The following is a 27,928-nucleotide window of genomic DNA, read 5'->3' as shown; positions in this document are numbered from 1 at the left end:
GGCTGGAAAAGGGTTTCCGTGTGTGTCCAGCCCTCATAGCTCCATCGTCCTGCCACGTCAAACTGACGGATCTTGGAGGCGGATCCCGGGCAGTGAAGAGAATGAGATGTAGCCGTGTCTTCTGTCCTCCTGAAGTGAGAGGGAAGTATTAAACGATAAGCAGCTGCTATAAAGGTAGGAACATTATGAGGTTGTTAAATTATAAAACATTTATCAAGGTTTGTATCCGCAGAGCCGTGAACTGCTTTCAGGAAGCCGGGAGTCTTTCCAGAACACACTCTTGTAGGCTACAGCTGGCATGCCTGGCTATCTTCAATGACTGAGTTACCAATTTATTGATTTCTGTTTTATTAAATTGTTAAAAGGGTACAGATATGGTTAACTCGTTACAGGCTTTTACACATAATGAAGTTGTTTAGATAAACCTGTTGTGTTTATTCATTGAACATGTAAAGTCAATATAGAATGAATTGTATAAGTCAACATCATTTATGGAGCTTGTGTGATCTTAAATCAATATATGGTGTCAGTGTTTTATCAAAGACTTGATTGCTGTTAAGGGACAGGTTAGATAACCAGAAATTATCTTTGTGTTCCTGCCAATCTCAAATAATGTGCTGATGGCTCTTGATGTAGAGAATACACCTGACTTTAGCCTCTCCCTACTCAGAATTTATTTGACTGAGCAGGTAGGCAGAGGTCATTATCAATTTATGATTGGGATAATATGGGTGTACCTGCCAGGAGTTCCAGAGACCTGTAGATAAGCAGTGTCACTTTGCTTCTGCCTCTGTTCCATCATCACTGACTTTTCCAGATCTTACCGAGGAGTAATCATGGATATGAAGAAACTGGCTGTGATACTCGCTGAAGCCGGGCAGTCTCACGTCCTCCAGTTTTGGGATCAGCTGAGCCCAGAGGAACAAGCTGAAATGAGTCTCGATCTGGAGAGCATGAACTTCATGGAGATCAACACGTTTTTCAAAAATGCCATGAAGACTTCTGGTCAGAGTTCCCAGGAGAAAGTGGACAGCAGGATGGAGCCAGTGCCCCGAGAGGTTTTGGGGAGTGTAACGCGTGATCACGAGTCTCTCAAAGAATGGGAAGAAGAAGGTGAGTTCAGATTAATGTTTCACAGAGGTCTATCTAAGCATTATTTTTTATATATTCATAAGCATAGCAATTTTGGTGTTAAAGGGACTGTTCACACAAAATATTGTTATCATTTTCTCACCCTCATGCTGTTCCAGACTTTCTTTTATGCTGTGGAACACACAAGGAGAATATAGGCAGAATGTTAGGGACTGACAGTCTCAGTCAGTCACCAGTCACTTTCATTGCGTCTTGTTTTCCATACAATAAAAGTGAATGGTGGTTGAGGCTTTCATTCTGCCTTCATTTTTATTTTTGCATTCCACTGAAGAAAGAATGTCATTCAGGTCTGAAACAACATGTTAGCAAATTATGTAAGGAGTAAATTATGACAGAATTTATTTATTTTGTTAACTATCCATTTTAAGAGCCGTTGGAATCTGGAATACTAGTTCTGAGGAAGTACTGAAAAGGATAAGGAGGGCTTTTAAATAGTTCAAATCCTACCTAGAGAAGTCATAACGGGGTGTTTCACGTTATGTTGTCCAAATGTGAATTAATTTAGTTGGTCTTTGTTGAGCAGAAACAGATGTAGCTAAGAAACATTGCACAACACAATACATTGAGTGTTACAATAACCTCCCCACCCAGTTGGACTATCAGAGAAAAACAAGAATCCAGCTTTACCTCCCAGAGTCTGTCTGAAGTCACAAATATTAAAATAACAATACATTTCAGATTCGAATAAACATTGTTTTGGCCCAAAACACCTCTTGAATGAGGATGCCCCAAAGAGGGCTTGAAAACATCTGTTTCTTGTTAGGCCACTAAGTCATGGTGTGCTCATTCAGCATCACATCATCTTTAATCAGACCGCATTACTATAGCACCCAAAGACTTGTGTCTCTTTTTTTTGAGACATATTTGTGTGATTTGTTCAGCCGATAGCACCAGCTAGAATGTATGCTCGAGGCTGTGTGTGGATAAAGTAATAATGAACACAACTGCAATTTATGAAGATAAAGTGGGCCTCATAAAAGTGATTGATTAATCTGCAAATTATTTAACACAAACTGTTGCTTAAGAAGCCAGACTTTTTATACCTACGATATCCATTTCATTTCTTCTCACTGTTGAGTGATTCTAATTTTTACTAAGCCATTAAAGGAAGAGTTTACCAAAAATTCTGCCTTGATTTACTCACCCTCATGTTGTTCCAAACCTGTATGACTTTCTTTCTTTCATGGAACACAAAAGATGTTAGGCAGTATGTTAGTCTCAGTCACCATCACTTTCATTGAGTCCTTTTCTCTGTACAATAAAAAATGAAAAGTGGCTAAGGCTGTCATTCTGCCTTGTATCTTGTTTTGTGTTCCACATTAGAAAGACAGTCATAGGGGTTTGTAACATCATTAGGTAAATCATATGCCATAATAACACCACCTTTTGGCTGCAGTGTTCAAAACCGCCTATATTCCACACAGGCCTGCACTGTATATCTGAGAACAAAGTGGCGGTTCTTCTGCTGGCTGGAGGTCAGGGGACACGGTTGGGTGTACCATACCCAAAAGGCATGTACGATGTGGGCCTTCCCTCCCACAAAACCCTCTTTCAGATCCAGGCCGAACGCATTAGAAGACTGGAGCAGCTAGCCGAAAAGCAGCACAGTAGGAAGTGCTGCATTCCATGGTAAGCATACAATGGAAAGTAAAAAACAAAAAACAACTGGTTTCAATCTCATGGAAAAGTAAGTTCAGCCAAATATGGTCAGTGATGGTTGGATCTAATTACTTGGATTACCAGACTTGTTTTGATGTTGAGGAAGTTTTTCTCCCCTTACCGTAATGCATTTCCTGCTATGAATGTCCTGGTGTAATTTAGTTGGTGTGTGAAATCGGGTGGACATGATAACAGCATGTCATCCTGAGGATCTAGGTCAGAAAAAAAACTGCAGCATTTCAGAGCCAATCTCTGCCAAGCAGAATTGACCTCTGATACGCAGAATAAAAATTTGATTGAATCATTATATTAAGACTAAACTCATGACACCCTTCAATAAAGTACTTTCATGATATCAGAGTACAGTGAATGTATCAGATGGTAATACCATGATACTTTTGGGTAAACTATAGAATGATATGTACATTATTCATATTAGAGGTAAACCGATATATCAGATTTTCAGATTAATCAGTGCTGATAGTTCCCCCTTTTTTTTTTTTTTTTTTTTTTTCAATTTGGCATGCCCAATTCCCACTGCTTAGCAGGTCCTCGTGGTGGTGTGGTTACTCACCTCAGTCCGGGTGGCGGAGGACAAGTCTCCGCTTCTGAGATAGTCAATCCGCGCATCTTATCACGTGGCTCGCTGTGCATGACACCGTGGAGACTCCGAGCATGTGGAGGCTCATGCTATTCTCTGTGATCCAAGCACAACTTGCCACGTGCCCCATTGAGAGCGAGAACCACTTAATCGCGGCCACGAGGAGGTTACCCCATGTGACTCTACCCTCTCTAGCAACCGGGCCGATTTGGTTGCTTAGGAGACCACGCTGGAGTCACTCGACACACCCTGGATTCGAACTCGCGACTCCAGGGGTGGTAGTCAGCCTCAGTACTCGCTGAGCTACCCAGGCCCCCACTTGATAGTTGCTTTTTAAGAACTATCTGTTATCGGCAAAAATCGTAGTTTTAATCCGGTTAATATAGGCTATAAAAGCTTAATTTGGTAAATACTTAAATATAGAAATAGTGTTTGAAAACCGTGGGATTTCCATGTATGTTAATTTTTTATTTATTTTCCACAATGTCATAAAATGTACATGCTGCATTTTTTAATATTACTTGAAATTAAAATAGAATTACATTTATTTTAATATCTTTCACTTAAGTTCTGGTAGTTTCTGTTTTGTTTGTAATTCATTTGCCACTAGCCATTCTTTGTGGAAATCAGTCTATGAAAGGCTTACTTGTTGTCTCTACATTTAAAGCTGGGATTGGAGAATTTTTGAAGTATTTTAATATAGGAATTAATGTCCATCTAATCCCTAAAAAATCCTCATATTGTTCCAAAACCGTTTATCTTTTCTTTCTTCCATGGAACACAAAAGAAAACGTTGGTCTGAATTTTAGCCTCAGCCACAATTCACTTTCACTGTATGGAAAAAGATGCAATGAAAATCAATGGTGGCTGAGTCTATTATTTTGCCTAGCATCTCCTTTTTTGTTCCACAGAAGAAATAAATACAGTACATATGGGTTTACAACAACATGATGGTGAGTGAATGATGACAGACTTTTAATTTTGGGTGAACTTTCTAAGTTAATCATTCTTTTGTTCAAGCCATGATTTTGTCAGAAAATTGCTCTTGAACTTACATGATCAGTATTTTGATTTATCAGGTACATTATGACAAGTGGCAGAACAATGGACATGACCAAAGAGTTCTTCTCACGACACAAATACTTTGGCCTGAAGGAGGGCAATGTATTATTCTTTCAGCAAGGCATGCTTCCTGCTGTGGACTTTAATGGGAAGATTATTCTAGAAGGCAAAGGCAAACTGTCCATGGCACCAGGTGAGTTTTGAAAACATTAGCCTCTTATGTTGTGTATAAAATCTGTGTTTGGCATAATGTATGTGGAATTTAAGGCTCAGCACCTGGCTTATTCAACCTGACCTCTATTTGTTGTCATTTAACTGCTCTAATTCGCCAGTTGCTAAGACTCGGCATCATTAGAAATTCTCTTTTCATCTTCAATGCTTCTTTCCATATCCGCATTCAGATGGAAACGGGGGTCTGTACAGAGCTCTGGCGACACAAAACATTGTGAAGGACATGGAAAAGAGAGGAATCTCCTACATCCACGTCTACTGCGTGGACAACATTCTTGTGAAAGTGGCCGACCCTGCTTTCGTTGGCTTCTGTTCACTTAAAGGAGCAGACTGTGGTGCAAAGGTCAGTCCTTAACAAATCTGCCCTCACGAGTATTTCCTGTTCCAACAATAGCGCAGATAGCTTTGTGCAAAAATGTTTCTACTATGAGTGGGTTCACAGTCGGTGTATTGTCATTAACCTTACGCACCTGATCAACCTTTTATCCATGTATGTCAACTTTATGGTGAATTAATTGATATTTTTTGCCAGTTGAGTTTTTTGTGGAAATCAGTAGTGCCGGGTTAGTCCACTAGATGGGGCAGCAGTTCAGAAAAACATTATAGACAGGAATTTAGGTGTGCTGCAACTAACTACAGTATATTAATGAACATTTGATCTCTTTAAAATGTCATTTATGGACTTGTCTTTGGAAAATTAAATGAACAGTGGAAGGGCAGAGCAGAGGAATGGGATCAGGGCAAATGGAGTATGTATTTTTTTTTCGATGTTGAAACACTTTCTCCTATCCCAGCTTAATATGCAGAGAGAACTATAAATAAGCCATTCGTAGGTTTGATACCCCCCCCCCACCCCCTGACTATCAAAGCTTTGCCCTGTTTGTTGATAAGCATCCTGCCCAGTTCCGGTTTGACACAGCAACATTGGCTCCACCTATGGCATGCGTTTGTGTTGGGACTATCTGTTTTTACGACAAATGGCAGACAGTGTGATTAAGAAAACCATTAAAAATATTTCCTTTTTCTGTAACTATGTTGGCTTGACATACTTTATATACTGTTGTTGTACCTTTTTGTTTTCTGTTTTTTGACAATTTTGTCTCGGAACTTCCGTTCTAGCGGATCTATATAGATATCTATGGTGTTGATGTCAAAATATAATTAGCTAGCGAAGTGGATTTGCAGGATATAGAGTTGTCAAAAGCTATCATGAGTATTTCAAAGGTGTCATGCATTGAGAAATAAAATTGTCCTTGATCTTTTGACATAAGTGGTCATAGTATTGTAAAAACATACTGGAAGTTTCAAAACGTATTCGTTAGTCCATAAAAAGGCTTTATTGAAAGCGATATTCCTAAACGACTCATTTTCTAATTCCTCGTCTCTATTACATTATAGAGATGAGTACATCAGCGCAGGTCTCTGCATAAACAGGTCAATGCCTACTACTTCATCATAGCCTCTTTGGCCCACCCACATGTTCGTGGTTAGAGCGGTGTTGAAATGAGAGTCGGCACGGCAGGGAGAAACACAGGGATGATTGGAGCAACGAGATTCAAGATGCCTGCATTTGATTACTAATAAAACTAATATTAGGGAAAGAGTGGCTGATGTTTATTTTTAATGAAGTCCCGGATCGCGTCAGTAAGACAGTGTTTGTTTGTTCGTTTAATTTTGCTGTGGATTATTTTTCAAACAAGACACAGTTCGACACGGGCTTTGCTGCGAGACTTAAATTCAAATTTAATGCTGTTGGACCCAACAGTGATGTCGCAACAGACAAGTGTGTGTATCCATATTAATTTTATTGATTCATATTAGGGCTGAAACGATTAGTCAATGTTATCGACAACGTCGACAATAAAAAAAAAATAAAAAAAATTGTCGTCAAATAGTCTTGATGTCATTTAACGTAACATGAGATCACATTAAACTGTAACGATGATGCGCGAGAGCAGCACTGCAGTTCATGCCTGACCTGAGGAGAGGAAGAATTACACCGCTCACAGTCCAGATGCACTCTAAACCTTCTAAACAGCTTCAGGTGATGTAGATCGCAAAGTATGAGGGAGTTATAATGCTAAAATACAAAGTAAGTAAATACAGAAGCACTCTCGTTGTGGAGCTGGAGCAAAACTTGCGTGTCGAGCATCTTTTTTTCTTTTTTTTTTTTTTTTATATACTTTTCTCCCAATTTGGAATTACCAATTCCCACTACTTAGTAGGTCCTCATGGTGGCACGGTTACTCACCTCAATCCGGGTGGCGGAGGACAAGTCTCCATTGCCTCCGCTTCTGAGACCTTCAATCCGCGCATCTTATCGCTGTGCATGACACTGTGGAGACTCACAGCATGTGGAGGCTTGTGCTACTCTCCATGATCCACACACAAATTGCCACGCGCCCCATTGAGAGCGAGAAGCCCTAATCGCGAGCACGAGGAGGTTACCCCATGTGACTCTACCCTCCCTAGCAACCGGGCTAATTTGTTTTCTTAGGAGACCTGGCTGGAGTCACTCAGCACACCCTGGATTTGAACTCATAACTCCAGGGGTAGTAGTTAGCATCAATACTCGCTGAGCTACCCAGGCCCCCACGTTTCGAGCATCTTTAAAGGAAACACCCCGGTGTTACATCTTAAATACAGTTATATTTAATGCGTTATAGCTGTAAGTTCAAATAATACGGAAGCAGATCATGTAAATAACTACAAACTCCAAAACTGACATTTCTCTGTGCGGTCTGCGCCTCTTATATGAGTTGCGCGAAGTGTCCCGATCTAAGGGGTAGAGCTTGAAACTGCATCCGGCTGATGCACACTCTGTCACGGGGATGCTCATCCCTCGAGCGTGCACTTGCTACAGCTAAATTATAACGTGATGGCTCGCAACATATTGAATCATAATATATGTGTCACGGTGCATTTCTTATCGTGAAGAAAATTGGCAATATGCAGCTTTATTAATAAGAGTGAGTTTGTTTTTTTGAGAGTTAAAGATGGATAGAAGTGAACAGAAAGGTGAGAGTGTATATATACATGTGTATGTTTTATTTTGTATTCTGTTTACAACAATTTTAATCACAATTAAGCCTCAAAAATGTATGGTGACAAATTAAAAAGTAAAATTTTCTTTAATGTTGAACTTGCACATGTAATAATACGAGCTTTTACTGTTGGAAATGTCAACTACACATTTTAACACAAATTATTAACAAGTTGAAACCTTAAAATTAAAGAGAATTACACACATGACAATTAAACACTTGTATCAAGAAAAAGTGCAGTGTCATAGCTGTCTGAATGTAATCTGACAGGTCCAGTTTACCACCTCGGGTGTGGGACAAAAAAATGTAGACTATTTAGAATTGTACATTTAGACTAGTGTGACAGAAAAAACACCTTTTCACGTAGTAAAGACATGCTGTGCAATTAGCCTCTGCCTTTCTTTTTCAGCATGGAACGTCAAAAGTGTGCCAAAATATTTATGTATTTATTATTTAAGCAGCTCAAAAGCAAGAAACAGTAATTTCCTTATTTTCTGCCTGCAATGCAGGCAACATGTATAATAAATATGTACCTACATTTCAACATGTTCACACCGTACATTGAACTAATTTTTGATGCTACAGTAACTTAATAAATACCTTTGAATCCAGGAATTATATTGCTTTGTTTGTGAAACATATAGTTAGCATTTTGGCTGTGCACTCGAACCAACACAGAACTATAAATGCAAACCAACACGTTGACCACTACACGGAGCCTATGCCATAGGTTCGACACAGTAGTATAAATCAGCCTTAACACTTAACACACAAGTCCTAGAGCTTTCAAACTACATCTACCAAACTTGGTACAGACCTTCAAACTTTTTAGGAATAGTGTGCTTTATCTTTTCTAACTAATCAGACCTATAGTTTTTGCATAGTGGATGATAAAATCGGAAAATCTCATAGACTTACATTGATGGAATGTTCAGATGGGCCAACAGAATGCGTGTTAATTCAGACTCCACCGGTCAACAATTGAAATGCAAACAAACACGGCAAAAGTCTTTAATCTGTTTTAAGTTGCTCTCTCTCTTTCCCTTTATGTGATTGTTTATCTGACTGCCTATATAACGGTCTGTCTGACTAGCTAGCTAGCTAGCTTGCGGTTTGTCTTACTGTAATGTCTGTATAACCATCAAACTTTCAAACTTTTAAAACTAGTTTCAATTTTCAGACGGGCTTTGTGTCAAGCCAACATTAAAGTTTGTCTTGGGGGGCCTGGGTAGCTCAGTGGTAAAAGACGCTGGCTACCAACCCTGGAGATCGCTAGTTCAAATCCCAGGGCATGCTGAGTGACTCCAGCCAGGTCTCCTAAGCAACCAAATTGGCCCGGTTGCTAGGGAGGGTAGAGTCACATGGGGTAACCTCCTCGTGGTCACTATAATGTGGTTCGTTCTTGGTTGGGCGCGTGGTGAGTTGAGCGCGGATGTCACGGTGGATGGCGTGAAGGCTCCACACGCGCTATGTCTTCGTGGCAACGCGCTCAACAAGCCACGTGATAAGATGCACGGGTTGATGGTCTCAGATGTGGAGGCAACTGGGATTCATCCTCCACCACCCGGATTGAGGCAAATCACTACGCAACCACAAGGACTTAAAAGCGCACTGGGAATTGGGCATTCCAAATTGGGTGAAAAAGGGGAAAAATCCCCTTTTTGACATTGACAAAAATCCCCCCCCCCCCCAAAAAGTTTGTCTTGACAAACTGTACTGGTCTAGTTCCTTTTTACAATTCTATTTGATGTCACGGAAATTACACACTTCAGCTTTAGGACTGTTATTTCACACCAGACTTCATGCATCTAACTGTTCATATAGTTATTTAATGATGTTGATGTTTGGAATTTTGGATGGGACCCTGCCCTTAGCTGCACATCCCACAGCAATGAATTATGGTTCCTTACGATGTAATCTCAGGTAGCATGTTGCTCACTGTGCATTTGCAGTCTGTGTACACAAGAGCATGAAGAAAAAACACTTTAACAAGGAACAGTGGTAATGTGGGACATATTAAATGGTCTCCAGTCAGGAGTAAAATTGCTTTTAAAACTCTTATATAACAAGGCTGGTGATGCAGGATACCAATTAATTTAGCCATTATTCCCATTGATGTCTTAAAGCCTTTGATGTATTAGAGCAATTAATATGATGTTGTGAAAACATTTGGTAAATGACAAACACTTTGCTAGGTTGAACCTGCTACCATGCATTTCTAGGGTAGCAAGAGCCACAGGCATGCTGTGGACTATTCGTCTTGGTCTTATATGTTGTTTACTGTTATCATATTTTTTCTTACAAGACAGAAATTTCGGCACTTCAGCCTTCTATGTCTGTCCATAAGTTTTTGGACACTTAAAAGTGGAAAAATGTTTAGGAATGTCATTGCATTAGAAAAAAATAAAATAATATTTCAAAGCAAATGACATTTATTTTAAATAAAATAAATATAGAAAAAATACACTGCAAGCAAACAAAACAAAAAATACATGAAAAATTAGTTGTGCATACTCTAAAAGTGACCTTCATGCTAGTTGATTAAAAGTAGTTGCAAAAATGGCTCAGGACAAAGAAGTTAGTTCTGAAAAAACTCTTAAGATTTGTTTGCAGATGCCATTTGCTTTATTATTCTGTTATCTATACAATGAAAGTCTTACAATGTCAAGTTTAGCCTTAGTGTGCTTATGCTTTTAGGGGCACTGTATGTAGCAGCTATTACAAATTATTAGTGTATAATAATATGTTCATGAAAGCAGTTGCTTGTTATTAATTCATTCGGACATAAATACTTCAACAGCTGAGATTAAATACAAAAATCTCAAAACCTGCTAGTAATTAAACAGTTTCTGCGTGACAGGGGAACGACAGTAAGAAAACCTTTACCTACCCACCCCTCATAATTTCTAAAGCATGCTCTTAAATTGGCTTTAGCTCGATGCCTCCTCCCCAATACTAACCCATCATCATCTGAGAAGTTTGTAATTTGTTACTCAGATGAATGGAAAGGGTTTTCTGCTTTTGCCTGTGCTGTAATTTAGTGCAGACCTCAGGCAAACACAGCACGAGATGAAATGTGTGGTCTTCAAACATGTAGCTGCTAGTTCAAAACTGGCAAAGAAGTGACATTTCAGTATTGGTAACTTTGACAGATAATTCAAATGTTAAAAAAGTGACCAATCCAAATGGCCACAATTACAAATGATTTAGTTATGGTTTTGGTATGGTATTGCTTAGCCTGTACATATTTAACTTATCTGTTGTTATGACAAATTGTTATCAGTTAGCATGTCTGATACAACCTTTATGATAAACGCAAATAAAATAAAATTTAATAATTAAAGCTTAAAGGAATGTTCCGGTTTCAGTACCAGTTAAGCTCAACAGCATTTGTGGCATAATGTTACCACAAAAAAATATTTTGACTCATCCTTCCAAAAATCGAGGTTACGTTGAGGCACTTACAATGGAAGTGAATGGGGAAAAAAATGAATGTGGCCCATTTTTGGAGGGTTTAAAGATAGAAATGTGAAGCGTATAATTTTATAAAAGCACTTGCATTAATTCTTCTGTCAAAACTCATGTATTATTTGAGCTGTGAAGTTGTTTAAATTGTAATTTTAACAGTCATTTTAGGTTTTGTTAACATTACATCATCATGGTAAAAAAAAGTTGGCAATAACTTCACACAGAAAAGGTTAGTAAGTGATGTTATCACACTAAAATCTTGTTTACATGCATATCCTTTGTCTTGTGGCTATACTTTTGAAACAGTTAGTATTTTAACAAAAATTTGCCCCATTCAATTCCATTGTAAGTGCCTCACTTTAACCTCGATTTTAACTTTTTGTTTTTTTTGTCCTTTTATAAAGAAAAGGAGGAATGAGTCTAAATTAATTTTTATGGTAATCTTCATTATGCCACATGCTGTCGATTGAGCTTAACTTGTATTGATCCCGGAACATTCCTTAAAGTAATTCGCGACACGAGCACCACCGAACGGAATTGCAAAAAATAAACAATGTTTTCAAAACAGCTTTCTGAATACGCCCCTCGCCTGTTGTTGAGTTTGTTATTACTCTGGGATAGAAGAAAGTATTGTAATATAAAAATTTTACATACTTTAACAACTTTAACAACAGTTTTTAAGATAATTGATTTTGTGCATTTTATGTAATGTGTAAACTGTGCTTCGCATAATTGAATTTAATGAAATTAGCCCTATTGTTAATGAAGAACATTTATATGTACCAACAAAATTGACATTGTAACTGAAATATTCAAACCCGAAATTAAGGGTACGTTTACACGACAATGATGTACTAAAAACGGAAAAGTTTTTCCTTTGCGTTTTTGAAAAGTTTCGCGTACAGACAACAACGTTGTCAAAACGATCCCCGTTCACACGGATCTGCAGAAACGACTAAAAACGCTGTATTATGCATGCCAGGCTAGTAGTTGGCGATATCACTTTATAAAGGAACACTACGCGCCTGCGCACATAAGCATTCTTCCACAGAGTGGTGAATTCAAACAATGAAGATGGCGATCGCTGTTCATAGTAGTGATGTAGTAAATCTACACTTTGCTGGAGAAGCGTCAATAAACTCAATCTTGAGCAGCACAAACACAGTCCTGTAGTCCGCCATTGTAGTTTTGAATGTCTCGCGCGTTGTTTTGAAGTACTCGCGCGCATGCCTATAAACTAAACACGTAATACGCATGCGCATGACAGCATTGTTTTCACAAATTCATTTTTTTGTATGTTTACACGGAGACGATAACGGCATCGTTTTCAAAAACTTGCACTTTGAAACCCGTTTTCAAAAGTTTGTGTTTTCAGCACCCAAAACGCTGTTGTTGTGTAAACGAACAGCCAAAACGCATAAAAAGTTTTCAGTTTTATGTTGAAAACATTGTTGTGTAAATGGCCTCTAAATTTAAAGGAATAGTTCATCCAAAAAAGAAAATTCTCTCATCATTTACTCACACTTGTGCCATCCCAAATGTATATAACTTTTTCATCTGCTGAACTCAAATGAATATTTTTAGAAGAATATCTCAGCTCTTTTGGTCCATACAATGCAAGTGAATGGGTGCCAAAAAATGAAGCGCCAAAAATAACATAAGTCAGAATAAAAGTAATCCATAAGACTCCAGTGGTTAAATCTATATCTTCAGAAGTGATATGATTGTTGTGGGTGTTTTTGGTGATTCACATTCTTCATGCATACCTCGCCCTACAGGGCAAGGAGAAGAATTTCAAGCAAAAAAGGACTTAAATCTTGATCTGTTTCTCACCCACACCTATCATAACACTTCTGTGTCGTATTGATTACTTTTATGCTGCCTTTATTTGCTTTTTGGAGCATCAAAATTGTGGCACCCATTGTTGCATTGTATGGACCTACAGAGCTGAGATAGTCTTCTAAAAATCATAATTTGTGTTCTGCTGAAGAAAGAAAGAAATACACATCTGGGATGGCATGAGGGTGAGTAAATGATGAGTGAATTTTCATATTTGGGTGAACTGTCCCTTTAATCGAGATGTCATTCATCAAGGATTAAATTAATCATATTCAAATCTAAAATCACTGAATTAAGAAAATCATTGCCTATGGACCTTAGTCAGGATAGACACGAATAAAAGCAAGGCTGAAAGGGATTGTAATGGGATGTGCTATCCTAAGTTATGACTGATTTACGCGACCCATGTTTTTTGAAGTTATTTTGTCCACTGAAATTTTGAATGATCAACACCAAGTTACACTGATGCATCGAACAGACTTTATTCTAATCTTCACAGCCTTGTTTAAATTTTGTGTCAAATTAAATATTGTATCTTCCCTGACTAAAGTCCATACCCAACCCTTGCTATAAGTGTTTATATTAGAGGTCAGCTGATAGTGGATTTTGCTGATACAGATAATTGAGCTGCTGGAAAAAGCCAGTTATGATTAATCGTCTGATGCTTTTTAAAATCAATTCTTTGACCGTTAAAAAAATGTTCTTAGTCTTTCCATACTATGCCGGGCACAGACATAGAGGCAACAACAGTCCAAAATGCAGTTTATTGTGCAATCAAAATCCTTATAATAACCAGTTACAATCATCTACAGTGTATTACTATATATACACTATAAAGAACACAATGTCATGTAATAAATACTGTATGAGCAGTAATTCATCAACAGTAGATCATTTATTAATAGTAGGTCATCAGCAATCGCTTGTCAGAATTGTCCGGACTTTTTCAGTCAAAATCAACATGAACAATAGCAAAAACGTATGATTATCATATATCTACTTAATAAAAAAACCTTGTCTGAGTGCTCATTTTTGTTGTCTTAAATGATTGATTTATTGCTTCTAGAGGCAGCTGTTATACTGTAGAACCATGGAGTTCTAACCCTCCAGCGCCAGAAACTGAGAAATAATAATACATAAAAAAACTGTTGCCAACTATTGGAGTTGTTTTTTGCTGATAATCGATAAATCAAATAAGCAACTATCAGCACCGATATATTGGTAAAACTGAAACCTTAATGGAATTTTCCAGGCCTGTAAAAGTCATATGTTTCTAGTAATGCTTTGCTCTTAAATATTTTATCAGCTAGATATTTCTCTTGAGGAGAATAAAACTTCACAAGCCACAAAGTGTGATTTGTAAGCAAATTCACAAATCTGTCAGAATGATCCATCAGCAAATTGGTCTAAAATTGGAATGATTTTATAAAAACCTTATCCAGTAATCACAAACGACTGGAAAGGTCATTAAAAAGTCATGGAAATTCCTTGTTCAAAAAGTGTAGTCCCTCTGTAGGACAGATTATGGTAGACTAGAACTGCAGGTACTGCAAATGCAAATAAAGTGTTGAATTCATTGATACTGGCAACAGCTCAGTGCATCAAAAGTTGTGCTTAATTCAACAAGCACAATGTGCTTCTGTTTGGCAGGTTGTGGAAAAAACTAATCCAACCGAAGCGGTGGGTGTGGTCTGTAAGGTGGATGGGCGTTATCAAGTAGTGGAGTACAGTGAGATTACCTTGGCAACAGCGGAGAAGCGGAGCAGCGATGGTCGACTTATGTTTAATGCTGGCAACATAGCGAATCACTTCTTCACCCTCGCGTTCCTCAAAGAGATTGTGAGGTGAGTCGATCAACCGAGAGAGCTTAATGACATCCATGAAGCAAAATGTATTTATTTGTTACTTTTTGTCCATATCTGTGAGCTTTGAAGTCATCTAGATGCTAGTGTACTCCTAAAGGTCGACAAAATTCACCTTTAGCAGATTAATGGATTTATAATGTACAATTTACAGAAATTTTGTTTCCATTGGAAATCCATCAACACAGGGAAGAACATGGCGCTCATCAATCGGTATCATGGACCGTTATTTTTTAGTTTAATTCACAGGAATAAATACATTTAAATTTCATTTAGGCAGTAAATATGTGAATTTCCAATAACTCATCTATGAATCACAGCTTTCTGTGGTATTTGAGGCGCAGAGCTTACTTTGTCGCTAGGCAATCATCTCCCTAACACTTTAAACAGTACAGCTATTTCTATGAGCTATTTCCAATGAGGTTTGCCATCTTGTAAATACTAGACAGGATGGAACTGACTTTAATGTGCATTGAGAATATGAGGTAAAGGCAGAAGAGGAACATCTGCAGTTTTTGAGTGTCTGGTATTTTAAACACAGATGGCTTTGCCAGACGTGTTCTCTTATTGTCATTTTAATAAAATTTTAACATGCTTTACTTTTCTGGCTGTCTCTGCCTGTATGCCCATCCTTCTTTCTTAATACCTCTCTATCTTTCGTTCTGTCTTTTTTCAGCACTCATGAGCCACAGTTGCAGCACCATGTGGCACAGAAGAAAATCCCCTACGTGAACACACAAGGACAGCTAATTAAACCTGACAAACCCAATGGGATTAAGATGGAAAAATTTGTCTTCGACATATTCCAGTTTGCCAAGTTAGTGTCAAGACATTTTTCCCATCCCTGTTTTTAGTATGTGGGCCATTGGCAGGAAGGGTCTTCCTCATATACCCTGTTCCAGTGTAGCTACATTATAGGTTGTAGTCCAACTCTTGGAAAAGTTGCATCTTTAAATTTACCAGATTATCTATGGCCGTTGAGTTGGGGTTTGCACTGTTTTTTTTTATTTATTTATATATATATATATATATATATATATATATATATATATATATATATATATATATATATATATATATATATATATAAAGCGTCCCACCACAAGCGTTGCTTTTTTGAAAATGCTTGTCAAGTTAAAAATAGTCCAACGTTTAACAACGTGTCTAGTTTCCTACTACGTTAGAGCTCATCTACTGTTGGGTCAGAGTTGCTCTCTGCCTGTGTTGGCCTCATTTATTTATTGCCTCAAAGTATAGCTGCACGATTAATCGTTAAAAGATCGCGATCTCGATTCAGATACCTGTTGATCTCATTTCTAAATGACAACGATTCTACAGTGTATATTAATGTTCCAGTGGCATACATTTGTAAGGCGGTCAAATTTAAATCCTAAATTCACTTCAAGGTGTATTTTTAAATGTTGATAAACTTTATATGACATCTACAAAACACAGCGCTCCTGCACGAGACGCTGAATAAACTAAAACGCAACGGCCAAAGAGGTTTGTCCAGCACAGTACTTTACAAACTGCAGGGTGCAGCCACAATTAGCTAGTAGTGTGAAATAATCTCTGTTCAGTTCAATATTTTAATAGTCATCGATGCAAAAAAAAATGACAGCATTACCAAGATCTGACTAAATTCGCTACCCCAGCGCTGTTTGATCACAGCCAGTTGTTTTCAAACGAGACTCTGCGCTGATCAAAATACCCCTTTTTAGGTGATATTAATGTATACACATCTGTTAATGAATTACCTGTGTAAACAGACGGGAAAAAATCTGTGTTGTCTTGAGATATTAAAGCAAACACAGCCATTAATGTATAAGCATACGGGACAAATTCTTCAAAATGTTAGATTTGTGCGACGTCTAAATGTATATAAGATGCATGCTGTCTGTTATAGGCATTCAGGCATTCTTACTGCATTAAATCAGTATTAATGTAGATCTATATAAAGAGTGTCAAGAATTTAAGTATTCATTTTGCATTAAATTACCTTTTTTAATATTTTATATTATTTTTTTAATGTTTAATTGCTACAGTTGATAAAAAAACTTAAATCACTGTTTACTCTGTTCTCTGTTTAATTACTGGCTTTTGAATAATTCCTTTACAAGCTTGAAGTAAGTTTTACAAGAGAAACACTGAAGGCCTCATTGTTTTAATTTAAATTGTTAATATTTATTTAAAAATAACTTTTGTAAAATAAGTGTTTTATTGCATATTTGCTTACAAGTGCAATACCAAGTTAACATAGAACTGTTAATGAAGCTTTTTTCGGCTCATTTTACTTTTTGCTTAGCATGTCAAAAACAGGTTAAATTGTTTTTTATGCAGTTTGTCTTTTAACAGGATCTTTTTTTTTTTTTTTTTGCAATAATCACAAGGTGCTGTTTGGTTTATAATGTATTCGTTGTGCCCTCTTGTGAACTTAGGACATCTTAAATGTATATATTTGATTTACAAATTTATTGCATTTTTGCATAGATTGAAACAGAACATTTTGTCAGAACCTCTAGTAAATTACATGTTACTTTGTTTAGTACCCTTATGTCCAGGTTTTGTAAATCACTGAAATAAGAATTTTTCTTCAGAATCGTGAGAGAATCATGATCTTTATTCTAAGCAAAAAAAATCGTGATTCTCAATTTATCCAAAATCATGCAGCTCTACCTCAAAGTGGAACCCTGATCCAGAGACAGGAGTTGAATAATGCTTTAGGCTCAGCCATTGTAAATGAAAAGAGTGTATGCTGATATTCCATCTCTTGCTTCTTTAGTGTGCTGACCACATTGATGAAGTGTTTAGTTCCGTGCATATGCTCAATTGGGGCAGTCATTACGTCAGTCCAAAGACATTCAGTTTCAGTCTGGCTTGCATTTTTATGAGACATAGATTCTTGTGCCTAAAACGAAGATGCACAGAACCTCTCAAATCTCTTAAAGACTATAATTAAGGCTAATCATATACCAAAACAAGAATATTGTGGATGCCGTCTTTTTGGTGTGTTGAAGTTAAAACTTGTTAACTTTTTATGAGCAGTGACTGTATTTACAAAATGTTTCTGACATGTTCAATTGGACAGTCTTAACTCTGATGTAACTGTGTGTATGAATATCTGTTTGTGCATGGAAGAACATTTGTGGTATATGAAGTTCTGAGAGAAGATGAGTTTTCTCCATTGAAGAATGCAGACAGTCAGGACGGGAAGGATAACCCTACTACAACCCGTCACGCCCTCATGTCCCTGCATCACCGCTGGATCTTAAATGCTGGAGGACATTTCGTTGATGAGAATGGAACACATATACCTGCTATTCCTAGGTGAGACATGTACCCTTTTACGTAAACAAAAAGAGACAAACATCTTTCTCTCCCGTCCACACACTTAACTACACTGTGCACGGGCTCATAGGCTGGTAAGAGTCAGAGGCTGGTGGATACTGGTAAGAAACGAGACCGAGACAGAATGAGGATTATTTCACAGTGGTTATTAGTATACTCTTTTAAAAAATTAATTGTCCACAAAATAAAAAAAAGAGAATTCTGTCATTATGTAATTGCCCCCTTTTTGTCCTAAACTATTTATTGTGAGCTGACTGTCAACCCCCATAAAGGAACATAGAAAACTATAAACTCTCTTTTAGAGATTGTGTTTTGTGTAAGGAACAGATCAAAATTCTAAATGTTATAAATAAAAGTCATTATTAAAATAAGTGTCATTGTTCACTGAATCTTCCCATCCACCGGAGCGCTGAAATCACATTCTCCACTCCTCATATTTGAACTGGTGAACATTTTTGGTTACGAAATGTGTGAGAACCAGTGCCATTTTGGCATCATTGATCAGGCTTGCTGCATTAAGGTTGCATTTTTTTAATCTGAACATGAATAAGATCAGAGTTTTGCCAGAGGGGAACATTATCAATGATAAACTTGAGATGTGTTCCTCACACAAAGCTATTAAATGGCATGAGATGACTTGGAATGTCACGCATGATTCATAAGGGCTACTTCAATTGCTTATTTGGTGCTTTTTACTTAATGTTTTTTTTTTTTTTGTTTTTTGTTTTTTTTGTTTTTTTGGGAGTTTGAAAGCTCTGGTCACTAGAGGTAGACCATTTTACCAGTGCACAATAAACTTCTGGGATTTTTGGACTTTTGTAGCCTCAATGTCTATGCCCATCATAGTAAGGAAAGACTTCTATAAATTCTATTAATCAATTTTTAAAACTATCGTCTGAGTACCGTAAACGGTTAATGGCCTTTTCCATCACCTTAGTTATCAGTGTCTGCAAAATCCACTAGCGGTTGATCTCTACTGGCCACTATAAACTGTTGTTGTATAAAGAAGAACTGCGTTAAGATTCAAAAACAGATTAAAAATTCTGCTTATGTGTTCATTTGAAAAACAACAGCATTACAGTGGGTTCAGAATGACATGTGGGTGAATAAATGGTGACAGAATTTTCAATTTTGCTTGAACTATCCCTTTAATCCAAGATGGTCTCCACTACTTCATTGTTGCTCACATATTCTTCCTGTCTAAGTTCACCAAATATCCACTGTTACAGTTTCACTCATCGTTGTCTCACTGCGGTTAACATTATAAATAATTTTTAAATCTGACACATTCACATTTACATTGTTTTTTCAGTTCTAGTTTAACCACACTATTTCCTGTGTAAAATTTCTAGACATGGACCAGCAGGGACAGTCACTCCTGAAGTCAGCCAGAAGTAACTATTTTCACTATCGTATGTAGTGCATGGTGAAGGGGCTTCGCTCTTATTAGATTCCGTGTAGTTGTTAGAGCTCAGTGGGTGAAGGTGTCAAATCCAAGACCTGGCCTTGGCAAAGGCTGGCTTCTTTCGACCGGATCTGACCCAGACGGCAGCTACTAACAGGCATAATAATATGCATGCTGGGAAGAGGGCATCAGGCATGTTGGACATTCTGAAACGATGCTATTCAGCACTATAACAAATAATCTGGTTTAGGGGCTAATAAGTTTTCTCTTGTAATAACTGCTCAGTGATGGTGAATATCAGAAACTTTTATTTTGAATATTGAAATTTATTCAAAATATCTGCATTTTTAACAAAGTGATTTACTGTGATTTAGACAACAGCAGTGGCAGTACAAATTATTATTATTATTATTATTATTTTTTTTAATGGGGTGATTTTATTTTATTTATTTTTTTGATTATGGGAGTGAATGTACCTGCTTTCATTGTGCAAGTATCATCCTTTCTTTTCCTTTCTAAATGATAAATGCTTGATCAGGCTTGGCCATATAGATGTAAATCCCTTAAGAGTCTAATCTCATTTTGTTGCTCTTCTCGTCACAGCCTGAAAGATGGAACTGACCTGCCAATCAAATGTGAGATTTCCCCACTTGTGTCTTATGGGGGCGAGGTAAGAGCCAAGGTCGTTCTTAATTTGAGGAATAGTCAAAGAGTAATTATATCTTTATACCATGGGTCTAGTAAATGCTTGATTCTGATTAGCTGACGGACGTTCTAAGGTGTGCAATTATTTTTCAAGGAAATGCACGGCTATAAAATAGTTCCAGGTCTTGACCACATAACCGTTCCATATCACTTCACCAAATTATTGCAGTTATTTCAAAGAGCCCTGCAGGCTACCACAACAAAATAACCAGTTAAAACAAAGACATTGGTTAAAGTAAATCAGTTAAGAATGTCAAACAGTGTCTTAAATATCCTACATTTAATTCAGTTTCAGTTAAAAAGAGCCCTCGCGCTCCCTCGTCTCCCCCGCGCTTACGCGCGCGCACACACACACACACACACACACTGAGACTCGAGTCGTGACCAACAAATAGAGCCGCACCCCTGCGACTTGAACAATACAACAAGTTCTATTATCCTAAATAACTTTTAATGTTTCGATGTTTTTCGCCCTAATCAGCATCCTTCATTGCTAGTTCTAAAATGACGTTTTCGAATTAGCAACGAAGGCTTGAGTTGTATCAAAGCTAGATACACTTGATCAATACAACAGTTTCTATATTATCTGAAATATCTCTGGGAAAAACCCTCACGCTCCCCCTATCATTTCATACTCCCACACACGTGGATACACATTATACATGTAACTCACACACTTAATGCCTCCTGTTGGCTGGAGTATGATTTGTGGAGTATTTTCATGGGTTATTGGAATGATTATGTCATCTGCTGCACTCATCAGCTGGCTCACTGAAGATTTGTTTGTCTGACCGAGGAAACTGAATGGCTTTAAATCGGCTGGAATTTGTTTTGTGAAGGAACACAATTTTGAGACCGTTCTGTGAATGAGTCTACATGTTCTTTGTGTTTATTCTGCCTATTGGCTGGGGTTTGTTTTAAAAAATATTTGATGTTATGTAATTTTGCCTTACAAATTTCTTAGGCAAAATTGAGCAATCCGATGGCAAAGTTGTCGCGGGGGCTCTCGTAGGCGTACATGGACACTCTGGGTTTTAAGGGATTGACGCCAGTTGGCGCTTTCATGCGTGGGGTTAATGCGCACGTTTTTCTTTCTGTTTGTTTTGTTTGGGGTTTTATTGATGCATTGATGTTGAAATGTGGTCTTCATAATTTTGTTTTTGGCACACAGTTTATTTTTCCTTTTATATCAAAATGTCAAATGTTAATATGAGTGTACTATCTCTTTCCACGTGGAATGTGAATGGGTTGGGGCACCCCATAAAAAGAAGGAAGGTTATTCACTATATACATAAGAAATATGATATAGTGTTTCTTCAAGAAACACATCTTTCCCTGCAGGAAGCTGAAAAATTTGGGAAGATATGGGTGGACATGTTTTCTTTAGTGTTGGCTCAAGTAAGAGCAAGGGAGTCATTATATTGGTAAATAAACATTTACAATTCAAATGTCTCAAACAGTTTAAGGATAAATTAGGAAGAGTCATTATTGTTTTCCCCTGAATTTCTGCTAAAAGTCTGATTTTGGCTAATATTTACGCACCTAACGCTGATGATCAGAGCTTTTTTTATTTGATCTTGAAGGGATGTTGCAAGCCGCTGGCATGATATAATTTTGGGAGGAGACTTTAATCTTTTGATGGACTCAGTCCTTGATCATAGTGAAGCAAAAGTGTGCAAACCTCCTAGAGCAACATTGACGCTTCACAGGATGTGTAAAAATCTTGGTCTTACAGATATTTGGAGACTTTTGAACCCATCTGGTAGACTATAAATTTTTTTTCATCAGTCCATAAGATTTATTCTAGAATAGATTTTTTTTATATATATATCCAAATCCCTCATTTCATCTGTTGTTGATTGCTCAATTGGAAATATCTTAGTCTCGGATCACGCCCTGGTGAGTTTAGAGGTGTTGCCACATATAGAGAAAAAGAAATCATATAGTTGGCACCTTAATGTGTCCCTTTTGCAAAATCCTGATTTCCAACAAATGTTAAAGACTGAAATCAGTGTTTATATGGAGACCAACTGGTCCTCGGTATCCTCTGTGGGCATGGCTTGGGAGGCACTTAAGGCGGTTCTTAGGGGTCGGATCATACATTATGCCTCATTCATCAAAAAATCCAAAGCACGAGAACTTGTGGAGTTGGAAGGAAATATTAAAAGTGCAGAGGCAGAGCTGAAGCGCCGTATGTCATCTGATGGCCTCAGAGAATTGACCTGATTGAAATACAGATATAATACTATTTTGTTGCAGAAAGTGGAGTTTTGGTTATTCAGGGCAAGACAGTCATACTTTGAGTCGGGGGACAAAGCAGGGAAGCTTTTGGCTAGATATATAAAGCAGAGAGAGTCTTTTTCTACCATTCCCTCAGTGAAATCTGCTGGTGGTGAAATTTTTACCTCAGCCATTGATATTAATAATGCTTTTAAAGAATTCTATCTTGATCTCTATAGTTCCATGTCTTCGTCTACTGATGAAGATATTAGAAATTTTTGTGGAACCATTAGATCTTCCTAAACTGAAGACTGAGCAAAAAAACGCTCTTGATTCTGAGATAACCTTGGAGGAGCTTGACGAAGTAATTAAGTCCCTACCTTTTGGCTCCAGGGCCAGATGGCGTTTGATATGGTAGAATGGGATTATCTTTTTAAGATTTTGGAAATATATGGGTACGGGAGTACATTTACTGGTTGGATTAAGTTACTTTATAAACACCCCGTAGCAGCGGTACAAACAAATAGATTAATTTCAGATTATTTTACTCTGAATAGGGGCACTCGGCAGGGTTGCCCTCTTTCCCCATTATTGTTCTGTCTTGCCCTGGAACCATTAGCAGCCGCGATAAGAAAAGATGATGATTTTCCAGGGGTGACGGCGGGAGGTGTGGTGCATAAGCTTTTGCTTTACACAGATGATATTTTATTATCCGTCTCCGACCCCACTAGATCTATGCCTTGCCTCCACAGAATTATTAATTCCTTTTCTAAGTTCTCAGGATACAAAGTCAATTGGTCTAAATCCGAAGCTTTGGCTTTGACAGTGTACTGTCCAGTAACAGCCTTCCAGTGGCCCAAACGGGGCATTAAGTATTTGGGAATTTTATTCCCAGCAAATTTGTCTGATTTAGTCAGAGTTAATTTTGATCCCTTAATAAAAAGGTTTTTGAATGATGTGGACAGGTGGGCTTCATTACACTTATCGATGATTGGGAAGGTTAATGTAATTAAAATGAATTGTATTCCAAAATTCAACTACCTGTTACAATCTCTCCCAATAGATGTCCCCCTCTCTTATTTCAAGCAATTTGATAGCATAGTGAAGTCCTTCATTTGGAATGGTAAGCGTGCCAGGTTAAATTTCAATAGGTTACATAGGCTGATTGACAAAGGTGGGTTAGGCCTACCCAAGATTCTGTTTTATTATTATGCATTCGGTCTCAGACATTTGTCTCATTGGTCGCTTCCACCTGAGAGAGCCCCTCCCTGGTTTTGTATTGAAAAGGAAGCTCTTGCCCCATCTCGCCTCTGCATAGCCTTTCGATCAAATTAATCGGAGAAGTTAAGTCACACCTCGTTATTTTGCATTTACACTCGATATGGACAAAAGTGTCCAGAGTGTTTAATTCGGATATTTATTTAAACGTAGCCTCGAGCATATGGCAGAACCCTAAACTATGCATTAAGTCCCCTTTCTGTTGGTCAGATTGGATTGTGAGGGGGGTTAATACACTCGGTGACCTATATGAGAGAGGAGTATTGAGACCTTTTGAAAATCTGGTTCAAAATTTTGGAATTCCCAGATCTCAATTTCATAAGTATTTACAGCTGCGCCACCTACTCTGCACTAATTTTGGGAGTGGCACGCACCCCCCTAGTGTGGCAGATAGTCTGGGAGTGGTGATTACTGCTTTTGGAAAAGGTCATGAGACATCAGTGTATTACTCCCTGCTAATTCAGAGTCTGGGGGATGGAGCTTTAAATTCCCTCAAAGGATTATGGGAGGAAGATTTAAATTTGTTTTGGAGGAGGGAGTGTGAGCTAGGATTCTTAAAAACATCAAGTCTGCATCTAGAGATGCAAGGGTGCGCCTTATGCAATTTAAGATTCTACATAGATTTTATTGGACCCCTTCTAAATTGTATAGGCTTGGTCTTAAGGACACACCCACCTGCTGGCAATGCCATTTAGAAGATGGAGACACCACCCATGTTTTTTGGGGGTGTCGTAAGATACAGGAGTTCTGGTTGAGGGTCCAGAATTTTATGGCCAACGTATTGGGTACTCGGATCTCCTTTTGCCCCAGGCTCTGTATTTTGGGTGACGGGGCGGTCATTGATGTAGGAGATAAGTACATGAAGAATTGGATCCTGGCCGGTGTTATTGTGGGCAGACAGATTATCCTTAGAGGATGGAAGTCAGCTGGAGCCCCCTCGTTTCATGAGTGGTGCGAGGAGATGGGCAGGGTGGCAGTTGGGAAGAGTTGTCATATAGAAGGCTAGGCAACATGGATATGTTCATCAGGAGGTGGGGCAGCTATTTGGCCTTTTTGGAGGCCTCTCGGGGAGGGACAGTGGAGGGAGTCATGTTGTTTTAAATGCGTATGTTGTAGCCTTTTTGTTTTTGAACATATACTTTTTTTTTTAAATGTATTTCTAAATATTTTCTTCTGTTTTATTGTTTGTCAATTGTATTTGACCACTGGGGTATCTGTTTGGGTGGGGTGGGGTGGTTAATGTTCGGGAGGAAGGGTTAATTAAAAAAAAAAACACAAAAAAAACAATACCAGTCTTTCTGTTGGATTTGCAAAACTGTTTACCAACTCAATTCAGTACCTGCATGTTGTCCAACAAAAAAATAAATAAAAAACTAGTGGATTAACTACGCCTGTGGTTACTCTACTAGGAGCTTTATACATCCACTAAAATTCACCTTGACACCAGTTGCTTAAAATTAATTGCAAAAATGGCCAGAAAAGTTTGTTCTGAGAAAAAGTCAGAACTATCATTTGTTTATAATTTTTTTTGTAGCAACATTTGCCACTTGGCTTGGAGTTATCTATTTAGATATTGTTATCTGATGCAGTGACATTCATACATTTCTAAATGTGACTTTAGTGTCCAGTACTGTCCAAATACCTTTTGGGACCATTGCTGCTTTTTTTTTTTTTTTTTTTTTTTTATGAAGAAAAAATATTTAGACCTTTGCTTATGGTACTTTGGGAATTTCTTATATATGCTTAAAGATTTAAATGGTGAAGTGCTAGTCTATTAGGTAGTGTTAGTTTTTATTATTATTATTATTATTATTATTGTTGTTGCACCAAATTCCTAGCTCTTGAACTTTTTTTTTGAGAAGAATTCCAAACTAATTGCCTCTCTTGTTTCCAAGGGGTTGGAGCATCTAGTGAACGGGCGAGCATTCCAGCCCACCCTGGTCATCAATGAGAGTGGCGTCCATGAGCTCGTGAAGAACGGGCTGTGAGCCAAAATCTCACCGCTGCACTTGAAAACCAAATGAAGACTCTTTATCTCTTTATCATCTTCATCTTTCTTCCTGCCATGGTGAAGGAACTGTGAAATTCGTGTGCAATAAAATGAAAGAAGGGGGCCACACCGCCAGTCATAATCAAACCGTTTTATGATCAAACTATTTATTTTGCGAAGACTTATTTTTATATCAATGCCCAGTGCTTTTTTTTTTTTTTTCTAAAATTGGAACGTATGCAATTTTAGCCATTTAATTTATAGATATGTACACATGCATGAACATAGCATCAAATGGGTTCTTTAAAATACTCCAGTGCTGTTCAGGTTGCATGAAAGGGCACTGCTGAGATTTTAGGCATTCCTGCTTAATCTTTTTCCATTCTCTTAAAGTGTAGATAAATGTAAAAACTAGGGGGAGGTAAAGTTTTGTCTTCTCTGTGGATGTCTGTCTATGACTGGAATGATTTTTTTTTTTTTTTTTACCAGAATGTGAGTGAGAAAGTGATCTTTAATCAGACTTTCCAGTACAGGTTGTGTGAGAGGGCACCTGATTGGGTTATACTGAGTCTCTGTTGCTGCCACTTGCTGAAACTATTCAGAGAGTGCAGAAAGCAAATTGAGGCTCCCTGTCTTTCTCCTCTCTCTCTCCTTACTCTCTCTTGCAATCTTCCTGTGTCACTAGCAGTTTTTTAGCACTTCTCTTTTCCAAAGAAACTTCTTCCACCATCATTGTCAATATATTTGTGCGCATCCATTTATAAAAGAATGTATCATGATCATTGATTCATTTGTCTTTACCTGTTTTATGTACCATTATTTTTCTAGATTCCAATGACCATTTATAGACTTAAAGGTTCAGTTCACCCAAAAATTCTGATTCTCCCATCATTAACTCACCCTCATGCCATCTCAGATGTGTGACTTTCTTTCTTCTGCTGAACACAAATAATGATTTTTAGAAGAATATTTCAGCTCTGTAGGTCCATACAATGCAAGTGAATGGTGCCAAACATTTTACCCCCAAAAAGCACATAAAGGCATCATAAAAGTAATCCATATGACTCCAGTAGTTGAATCCATGTGTTTGGAAGTGATATGATAGGTGTGGGTGAGGAACAGATCAATATTTAACCATAAATTGTAAACCACATTTTTACAATAAATTCTCCTTCCTGCCCAGTAGGTGGTGATATGCACGAAGTATTCGAATCACCAAAACCAAAAGAAGAATGTAAAAGTGAAAGTGGAGAATATTAGTCAAAAAGGACTTAAATATTAATCTGTTTCTCACCCACACCTATCATATCGATTCAGAAGACACGGATTAAATCACTGGAGTCTTATGGATTACTTTTATGTTGTATTTATGCATTTCAGAGCTTAAAAATATTTGCACCCATTCACTTGTATTGTATGGACCTACAGAGCTGAAATATTCTCCTAAAAGTCTTCATAGACATCTGGGATAGCATGACAGTGAGTAAATTATGAGAGAATTTTCCTTTTTTGGGTCTACTAACTATCCTTTTAAGCTCCACTGTTTGGGAATGTTTTGACATATATTGGGTATATTGAAACTTTTTCTTTTTTTTTAATTCTTTGATTTGCATTACTTGAAGTTGACACTGAAAATGTCAGTTATTGCTTTCTCATTTGGTTATTACTATAGTGGGGATATTTAAACAAAGATGCTTTGACCTGCATCTGTCAGTCTCAAACTTCCATCACAAACATATTGCATAGTGTATGCTTGTAAAATTAAAGAATTATTTCTTGCAAATTTCTATAGTAGACTGCTGTGTTGGAATTATGAGGAAGTTTTAAATGGAAGGCCTCTGAGACTAGGTTGCTCACAAATGTTGATGGTACAAAACCAAGTATGGGTGATCCACGACCTGGAATAAATCCAAAGATCCTGTTCATATTCTGTCACTTTTGTTCTTTTTTGTTACCCAGGCTGAAGATCAATGAAATAATGTGGTTTAATGTAGTAATTAATGTACCTTGGGGTAAAAGCATCAGATAAATGACAATAAACTCAGTCATTTACCAATTACGTAA

General features: G+C 37.6%; 1 protein-coding gene across 3 annotated transcripts; it reads left to right on the top strand.

Annotated features, from left to right (window-relative positions):
• The first annotated feature begins 38 nt into the window (after positions 1–38).
• Positions 39–27,928, top strand: LOC127449454 (UDP-N-acetylhexosamine pyrophosphorylase-like). Of its 3 annotated transcripts, none has more exons than XM_051712875.1 (11): positions 39–174; positions 818–1,113; positions 2,577–2,781; positions 4,492–4,667; positions 4,876–5,048; positions 14,707–14,900; positions 15,595–15,735; positions 18,057–18,245; positions 19,619–19,660; positions 20,275–20,341; positions 25,770–27,928. In XM_051712875.1, exons 2-11 carry the CDS (start codon positions 837–839, stop codon positions 25,860–25,862), a joined length of 1,557 nt encoding a protein of 518 aa, XP_051568835.1. In that variant the 5' UTR covers positions 39–174; positions 818–836; the 3' UTR covers positions 25,863–27,928. The 3 variants fall into 3 exon arrangements, with proteins under 3 accessions (XP_051568835.1, XP_051568838.1, XP_051568837.1); XM_051712877.1 differs by having other exon boundaries at positions 131–282; XM_051712878.1 differs by lacking the exon at positions 19,619–19,660 and having other exon boundaries at positions 40–174.

This window comes from Myxocyprinus asiaticus, chromosome 12 (genome assembly GCF_019703515.2).
Source record: "Myxocyprinus asiaticus isolate MX2 ecotype Aquarium Trade chromosome 12, UBuf_Myxa_2, whole genome shotgun sequence".
NCBI lineage: Eukaryota > Metazoa > Chordata > Actinopteri > Cypriniformes > Catostomidae > Myxocyprinus > Myxocyprinus asiaticus.
Note: the sequence above shows the minus strand (reverse complement) of the source record. Positions and strands in the feature narration are given on the sequence as shown.

Coding starts and splice junctions, on each gene's coding strand:
- LOC127449454 (XM_051712875.1), top strand. CDS start 837: ATGGATATGAAGAAACTGGCTGTGATACTCGCTGAAGCCGGGCAGTCT. Junction 4,668..4,875: donor CAAACTGTCCATGGCACCAG/GTGAGTTTTGAA, acceptor ATCCGCATTCAG/ATGGAAACGGGGGTCTGTAC. Junction 19,661..20,274: donor ACTCCTGAAGTCAGCCAGAA/GTAACTATTTTC, acceptor TTCTCGTCACAG/CCTGAAAGATGGAACTGACC.